The following is a 9,516-nucleotide window of genomic DNA, read 5'->3' on the forward strand; positions in this document are numbered from 1 at the left end:
TATTGTGTTTACACAAACATTTTAGATTAAAAAATTCTAAACATTTAGTGACTTTATGTCTGCAATTTGATAATTTTAAATGTCTCTCATTATTTTTCTGCAATATTTTATTATACATAGATGTCAATATTTCTTTACCCTTAAAGCGCCGATTATGAGTAACGTAGAGATGAGGATGGTCATGCAGAGGTTGATGGCGAAGATAATCTTTACGGCTGTTTTGTCTAGAATGTCGATGATTATCGTTTTCCATTCTACGTTCGCCGTGAAGATCAGGATCAGGAAAAGCACAGCTAGTATCTGCACGAAATCGGTTTACGTAATAATTGAATCACGTGCGAGTTGTGAAAATATAGAAATGATGTACTTACGATGCCACATACTCCACTGAAAATTGTTCCTGTTTTCAGGGAACAACATCTGCAACAGGTCGTCAGCTGCATTCTAAAATAAAGTAACAGTTCCATTATTTTATCGAATTAATATTACTATTTATTAATATTATTACTATTAGTATTTACAAAATATTTAAATAGATAACAAATGTGTATTATTCATCATTACAAATATAATTTTGTTATATGTGAGTTTCTGCAATATTTTTTTTCTAATATTGAATATTAATCTCTTCTTTTTCTATCTTTTATCAAATCTGATAAACATTAATAGATGAAATTATAATAGATGAAATATTATAATAGATGAAAGTATTATAATAGATGAAAAATTGCTAAAAGTAGTATTTGCTAATAAACTAAGAAAAATAAGTTTCCAAGGGACACATCAAGTCGAAATGATTTTATTTTGAAGTCAAAATAATGAAAATCAAAATGATTTCTAATTATAACATTTGACTGTTTATTGATGTTAAAACTCAAAATAAAGTCATTTCGATTTTGTTCGATTTTTTGTTGACTTTTATGTATTCCTTGAATTAACATTCTTTAATCATCAATTTTTGAAAATATTAAATAAGAGATATAGAAAAACTGTGTTTCTAAACTCGATTTTTTTCGCGACATTATCTTGATCAAAATATATCAGAATATGCTTTGCATAATCCTATCATAAATTCGCCACACCCACCCGCACCTCATCCACCAATTACGGATGATGACGCAGTGAATTACGGAATATTGGGCGATGATGCGACAACGTGATCCATTCTCGCTGCAATGTATCGCAACATCGCGCGCGAGAAGTTAATTCGTGTTATGTCGAGAATAAGGGAAATTTGGGTCATTGGCATGTATCGCGCGCTCGCTTCTATTTTAGACACTAAACGAGTCGCGTATTCGTCGTCGCTGACCTTCCTTCCGGCGTTTATTATTATTTCTCCAATACTCAGGGATTCGATATCCGGTGGCGAGAAATAGATACATCCTCTGCGGATAAAAAGACACGACGTAATTATGTTTAAAATTTTGAATACTTTACGATCTTTCTACGATTATTTTTAAAGTACATTGTTAAATTAAATATAATGTCAAATTATACATGATTTGAATTATTTTATATTTACAGGTCGCTACTGCTCCTTCAATACGTTATTAATTTAAATAAAATAATAGAGTTAAACAATTTTGCTTTCCAGCAAGAGACAGAGTATAACATAATGTAACACAGTGAATCATTACATCTTTATTGTTTGCCAATATTAAATAGAGAAATGATCACTATGTTATTATTATACATTGTGTTACATTGTAGGATTCTCTTTGAAGAATTTTGACAAAATCGCTCGTGGCCAGATTCTGATACAGCGTCTCTAATTTATGGTGCTTTCCAGCAAGAGATAGAGTATAAGTGATCATTTTATTTCTATTTAACAAATAATAAAGATATAGAATAATTCACTATATCATCTGCATCTCTTATTGAAAATTAAGCATCCTTTAATTCAAGAAAATATATTCAGTTTGATTCAAATTTAGTTTATTATTTACTTAAATGCATACGTTAATAATATGGACGATGTTTACTTTGAAACTAGATTGGAGCACTGAAATAGATTGGATTGATTTATATTTTGACATAAATAGAAATTAAAAACAACAAAATATTAACTCAAGGAATTGAGATATTGCTCCTTTGATATTTAAGTGTATACAGTCATCGCATAAAACGGAGTTCGTTTTCCATTTTTTGTCCAAGCGAATAGCAACAGACGAAGGTAGGCGTATTTTGCTCAGATCAATATTTCTTTGAGCCTGTCTCCGATCTGAGGTCGACTGAGGAAACAAGATCGCTACAAAATCGTGTATACGCAGTCGCGACTGTACGTTCGCCGACCAAGTCGAGGTCTTCTGATCCTCATAAGGAAACGTGTCTCTGCACGATTCTACGCCGTTTACTTTGCGAAAAAAGCCACCACATCACCGTCGAATGATGACCGGCTGATTAAGATTACCTTGGTAGTTCATGGTAAATTGACGGCTGTACTTGACCGGCAGAGAGCGTGGCTTGAAAAAAGCGTCAGACATTAAGAGGCCTCGATACCTATCTCGGTGATCTCGATTCGTGACAACAGAAGGAAGAAAAATTGCAGAATGTTTCTTGTGTGTTTCGTAAGATGATCGTTGAAGGTCCAAAGCAAATTTATTAAACAGCGTGAAAGACTTGCGGAACTCATTGTTAGTTTCATGGACGTTAAATGGAAAATATGGAACAATTAAATGACATGATTAATTAGAGAATTGTTCTATACGGTGTCAGACTAGTCAACGAAGAATTTCTAGCGCATTTTGTAAGTTTGTCGAGCTATAACCGGTTTCGATTTTATTGACGAATAGTTCGCACAGGAATGCATAAATTTTACATGAATTTTCTCACTTTAGATGTTATAATCAGCGATGACGAGTGTATCGCTACTGGACCTTCGACATTTTATTAGAGAAGATATACATGCAGAAAATATTGAAATATAAATTAGACCAGGTCTAAAAATAATTATAAAGTATCGAAATATAATTATATGTAGGAAACGCGCTGAAGCACAATGATAATAGAAAAAGTTTTAAAATTCTAGCAATTGGCTTGAATATATAATATAATTATTTGGATGATCCAACATAATTATTTCTAATATTAAACAAAGTATCTTTTAAATAATTATTAAGATAATTTAAAATAATTATTTCTACATTTGCATTTGATTAAATTTTTAGATGCTTTAGAAAAAAATAGTTCTTTTCATGAAAAGAAGCTGCAATTTAACAGAGAAATAAAATAATAATAAAAGCGTGATGATAAATCATTTTGTATGATGAAAACTTCTAAAATTACAATTGTAATTCTCGTAAGGCTGAAATCAGACTATATATTGAAGAATGAAATTGAAAGATTGAAGTTTGATCAATCAGAAAAGGAGCCAAAACTTCTTTGTCCTCATTGGTGAAATTTCAATCTTTCATCTTTAATCTCATTCTTCAATACATTCCGGATCCTAAGTTAAGATAGTAAGTTGCCCCTGTTAATAGACAAGATTGCTGTTCGGAGGTGCATCCCGGAAGAATGCGCCGCTGAAATGCACGATTCTATCCGGCTTGCGCAAAAAGAGATTACGTCACTACACAAGAGATCACTGTGAGCTCAGAGATCATTTTTCTAAGGGAACGAACGTTTTAAATGTCGGTATTATACCAGTCTGCTTCAAGTCATCGCGATATACGAGTAGTATTACGCGTTTGCGCAACCGTTTCCGAAGGCATTGATTATTAAGTATCATAAGTATCATAAGAAGTATCAATTATGAAAATAGAAAATATACACATTGATGTTAAATTATGAACTAATAATGGATTTATGTACACCTGCGTAAATTAATTAATAATACGAACATATTTATATTCCGAATGAAGTGTCGATTAATTTCAGATTCGATAAACGCGTTTAAAAAACATTTTGTGATTTGTAAATCTTATTTTATTTTACAAAAATTAACGTATTACGTATTGATTCTCTCTAAATCTTTTGGAGTGGAATCTTACTTTAAAGGCTGAAAATTATAAATAAATAATGGATTCATGTACTTACGCTTACGTAAATTTATTAATAATAACGGATTTTTATATTCCGAATAAAATCGGTTTGATACACGCGTTTATAAAACATTTTGTGGTTTATAAATATTATTTTATTTTCTAAAAATTAATGTATTACATTGGTATTGGTTCTTTCTAAATTTTTTGGAGTGAAATTTTTTGGAGTTCTTTCTAAAGGGTGAAAATTGAGCTGGCCTTGAAAAAGAGTGGATCAATTTTCAATCTTTAAAAACGAAATTTTATTCTTTAAAGTAACAATTCACTTTAAAAATTTTAGAAAGTAGGTGTAATAATTCTATCTAATGATTCCGATGTAGGCATTAATTTGCATTTTTAAGAACGATGCATACAGTGACGGTCGAACATTTATCATGAACATACACTTACGTATATTATACAACAAAGATAACGAAAAAAAAAAAAGAATTCTTGCGGAAGACATTGTCGTAATCGACGTGAATACGATTGGCACGTTGCGTGCGATTGACGTTAAATTTAGGCGATGAGTAAGCGCAAAAAAAACACCGTTTAAAAATATACGATACTATTTGATCGGCCTACTAAATCGGCCAATATGGGTTTTCTTGACCCAGTTACAATGATTAATCAAGAAGGAAAGGGAAAAGACGGATTCTTTGTCAAAATATTTCGCGTGCCTTCCGATAATCAATTAATGTAAGAAGAAAGGGTGCAGTATGTCAAGAGAAGCAAAAAATGGAGAAGATCGATATTCAATCGTTAAAGTTAAGTTGCTTTGAAGACTGATCGATAGTTCTTATTAAAAAAAAAATAAAAGAAGAAACAAATTGGTTTTGCAATATCTTATGTAGGACTCAAGCATAAGCAAAAGTTTCGACATTCTAACAACTATATAAATTATTTCGACAGTCTAATAAAATTATTTTTGTATCTGGCTCATTTTACAGATGCTTAAGCAAAACTGTTCTTTGTGAGATTAAAAAAAATTTTTAATTATAAGTTTTTTTAATTATAAGTTATATACTTATCGTTATACTAATAATTAAACATTTTTTGCAGATATTTTTTGCAGACATGCATAAAATATACAAATTTGCACAAATATGCCAATATGCACAATATGCGCAAATAAATATGCATTTTTAGAATGCTTTTTTATTAAGATAAATTTCTATTTTGATGTTATTTTCCTAGCTGCTTTTTAAAAAAATATGAAATTGCATAAGAATCCGATGTCTACTAATAATGAGTGCTTTCCATTTGATGACACAAGCGTTCTATCTTTCTTAACATTCAGAGAGTGACAAAGACAGAACGACACTTGTGTCTACTTATGTCATTAAATGGAAGCACCCAATACTTTGTTTCACTTTCGCGTTGATCACGCGATCAAGAATGCTGCTGCGCATTCGTATGCGCGAACAGTAGATTGATTTTGTAAATCTTATCGCATCTGTCACGAGTCTTAAAAGATCTCCTGCTAATGGTGTTAATAAGCCATCGCGTTTCCGCAAAACACACGCAAAAGTCGTCTCGAGTATTTTATACGAATACGAGAAATGCCAGCGTCAATTAAATAATTTGTAAGCACTTGTGTATACAAAAATACATACACCGTTGTGACAAGTCACAATTGCTCTTGTCACACTTGCTTTATGAAAAGCGTAAATTACGAGTAAGACATGGTCTTTCCAAGTCACGCGTATTTACGAAGCATATCTAAAGATTTTGCTATGCGAAATTGCACATATTTTATTTTTATACCTCAGTCACGATTAACGTGCGACCTTCCTTTACCTCGCACACTTAAACGCAATTTCTTGTGCTTTATAATTTTTGCGAAACTTTTCTTCGGAGTTTGTCGAACTTTTTCGTACTATAGTACTTTTTCATACTATATACATTCATAAATATATACATAAAATATCTATACATATATAAATATTTAAATATATATATATATAATTGTTTTTATTAATTAGAATATTATAATAATAATAATAATAATAATAATAATAATGGACATTAATGATAGCTCCGTTAATAATTTAAAATAATTTAGAAATAGCGATCGAACGGTAAGTTAATAAAAATTAAATTCTGCACGGATGCGAATTGTCACGATCAAGTTATTACAGCACTGTAAAACGCTGTTTGAATGATCAGTTACATCACTATCCAAGCCTCCTTGTTTACGCATCACCGTTTACATTCTGTTACCTTTTATCACCGACAATTTAATCGACCGTTCAATCGAAAGAAAACGTTGATCTTACTATAATATTGCGTATCAAGCACTTCAATCCGCCAGTAATAATACAATAATAATACAAATAGCGATCCAGCGCGCTAAATGTCACCGATCGTAAGATTCCGCGGGCGGAAGGTTTCGGCGATTCGCGATCGTTCGCGTACTCACTTTTCTTCGGAGAACGCGAGATCTTCTCTCTTTTCCCTCGGGATCGATCGCGCAGGTGCACCGTGCGTGCCTACACGGGAAAACGTACGCGGATGCTGCAGACGAACGAGACCGCGGAACGTGACGTGACGTGATGCGACGTGGCGCGGCGAGACGAGAGACGCGGTAAAAGATCGCACGCAGGTCCAGCACGCGCGCGCGTTCCGCTCGCAATAGGAGATGACCAGAAACTGTGCCAAGAACAGTGCCGCGGCGGCCGCGCCAAACCGCGATGTGGCATACACCTACGACGCCGTAACACACCTACATCGGTGCCACGGGTCGGGTATACCAACACCGCGGCGACGACGGGGAGGCCTACGCGGACGCGCGCGTATCGGTTCCGCGGTGCGCTACCGCGACTTAGGATTTGAGCACAAGAATTGTCGTAACACTTACTTGGAGACTTAAGTTGTAGACGTAAGTAACGCACAAGGTACACTTTTGGCGTATGACGTACGATTTATTAGTCTCTTAGACATGGCAATAAGTTATATGTCACACGTGAAAGCTTGTGCGTTACTTCTACAATTTAAGTTTAAATAAGTGTTACGACAATTCTGTGCTCGGACCCTTACGCGAACGGCGTATATCGCGGCGTATATCGTCAGATGTGGTAGGAGAGTGCGAGGCTCTTGAGAGTGGAGATCTATTGAGTTGGCAAGGAAGTAATTGAGTTTTAGCTCCAAGTTGTATATACAATATCTTCGTCAATAATGAATGAAATTTAAATTTAAAAAAAAAAGGGTTTTAAAGTTTGAAATCCCTATTTTTAAAAGCTTCCTACATTTTTTACGTTGAGTTTGATAATTTTTACATATCAAAAACTAGTTGAAAAAGACGGAAAATTTTCTCACTTTGTGGATTTGTAATGTGCTCAAAACAAATTTGAGAAAATTTTTGATTATTGTGAAAATTTGATACTTTCCCTACAAAATTGTTTTTTAAAAATATTCCTATGATTTTTGGTTACTGAATTATCGCGGATTAAATAAAAGGGTCATTTTGACTTTAATTGCTCATAACTCCTTAAAAATTGTCATATCACAATTTAAAAAAGAGATTCTTAAGCTGAAACTTTATTTTAGAGAGATATATTTAGATATATTTATATTGATTGGTAAGAAAGTAATTGCGGTTTTTACTGATAGATGCCTTTAAAAAAAACACAATTACTTTCTTGCCAACCTAATAGATGTACCAGATGTACATGTAGCGCGATCCTTTTTTATTTCAGTCAAACGCCGACAACTTTCCTATTGGCCATTTTGATAACTATTTTTGTTCTGATTATCTGTCGTCAAATAAGTATATTAAAAATAATTATCCAAGCAGAAGTCATTGTGATATCAAAATGATTCCAAAATGATCATTAAAAGTCATTTCTCAATCATTTCCGATTTATTTTAATGTCATTTTGACGTTATCCTGACTTGTTCTGCTTGAGTTATAAATGGGTTATAAATAGATATATTACAATAAATATATAATAAGTAAGCTTGGTAATTCTTTAATGTGATATGATTGTTAAGTCAAACATGACCTTTGCGCTACTCTGGTACATCCAGAGCTGTACTTGAAAGAGCTGTGCTTTTCTTTTTTATACGAATCGCTCTCCACGCGAGACTTTATCTCCAGCTCCGAGAAACGTGAAGTTGCTCGTGACAGGCCGGTGAGGGTAAACATTGCTGCTCATCCAATCCTCTGTACGAAGATCGTGTCGCACGTCTCGCTCCCCCGGGAAAGTCTCGGCGTCCGCGACTTTCCACGCGAGTTACATCTCCGTCAAATTCCTTCGACACAGTCGTTAACTCCGAGCGGCGACGAATTAATGATTTCACATAACTTTCCTAGAGATCTAAAAAAGTATGTAAGTTTTACTAGACGTTCAATTTTCCTGATAGGAAATCATGCCCATTTTATTAAAATTTTCTGCGCGTGAAACTTATCGCTATGCAAATATTATAAGTAAAATGAAAGACTCACAATATTCTAAGACGTAGTTGCAAGGTCAACAATGGAATGTTTTTGCATTCTTAAGAATATAATTGAATTATAAGGACAAACGTGATATGAGTAATAATGTTTTATGAAAAGCGTAAATTATGATACGTGTAAGATATGCTCTTTCCAATCTATCTGCAAATGTGTATTTACGCGATTTACAGAGAATGACGTGTATAATTACGTATATCGTTGTTACGCCACAATGTAATTTTCCGCGATAGATTCTAGAAGAAAGAGTCCAAGACAGTCGACGTGCTGCATTAACGTGCTTGTTAGTTTGCGCACGTTGCGTGACCTCGAGATAACACCGCGATGAACCGACTGACATTGCCGCTGTATTTGCGCACATAGGTAATAAATGGTTTTACACGCGTGGATGACTATTCCATATCAATTGAGAAAGCGAGCGTTTACGCGGCAATTCCGAATAATTAAACTTTCCTCATTTTTTGCATGATCTGTGTGTGTGTGTGTGTGTGTGTGTGTACTTTTATGTACATATATATGTACATATATATATTTACATTATAGATTATACATAATTAAAAAGTATATCACACATAATATATACATAATAATTTTTATTAATATAAAAGATATGTGTATCATACGTAAAAGTAAAATCGCTTTTGCAATGTTTATGCTAGAATAGAAAATAACAATTGCAATAATTGGATTTATATAGTTTAGTACAGCCAATTTATTCTCCATCATATTTTGTAATTATCGCAATTTTTGAGAATTATAATTCACGCGCGTCAACTCAAAATATTGTAAAAATACGCCTTAGTTATAATGGCATTTTAAAAAGATATACAAACATATTGCAAATAAGTTTAAACAATTTTAGAATTTTGTTTTTGGAAACGTTAATATAAAATAGTATTATAAAAAATAAAAAAATATTATCTTTTAGATAGTACATCTTTGAGAAATGTTGAAAGAATGACAAGGTTAGAATTGAAGGGAATGGGTGGAATAAAGGCCTAATTACAAAATCTTGATATTAATAAAAAATATAATTTAAAA

The 9,516-nt window shown here is 33.0% G+C and overlaps 1 protein-coding gene across 1 annotated transcript in view; it reads right to left on the reverse strand.

The window, feature by feature from the left end:
- The window catches only part of LOC108693338, a 7,721-nt gene extending 1,074 nt beyond the window's left edge, over positions 1–6,647 (reverse strand). Inside the window, exons 1-3 of the mRNA XM_018202231.1 lie at positions 6,442–6,647; positions 372–444; positions 139–300 (exon numbers count right to left, since the gene is read on the reverse strand). Of these exons, the coding sequence (XP_018057720.1) occupies positions 139–300; positions 372–443 (234 nt within the window). The 5' untranslated portion in view covers position 444; positions 6,442–6,647. The remainder of the gene's footprint in view (positions 1–138; positions 301–371; positions 445–6,441) is intronic.
- Positions 6,648–9,516: the final 2,869 nt, after the last annotated feature.

Source organism: Atta colombica, unplaced genomic scaffold (assembly GCF_001594045.1).
Source record: "Atta colombica isolate Treedump-2 unplaced genomic scaffold, Acol1.0 scaffold9, whole genome shotgun sequence".
Classification (NCBI taxonomy): Eukaryota; Metazoa; Arthropoda; class Insecta; order Hymenoptera; family Formicidae; genus Atta; species Atta colombica.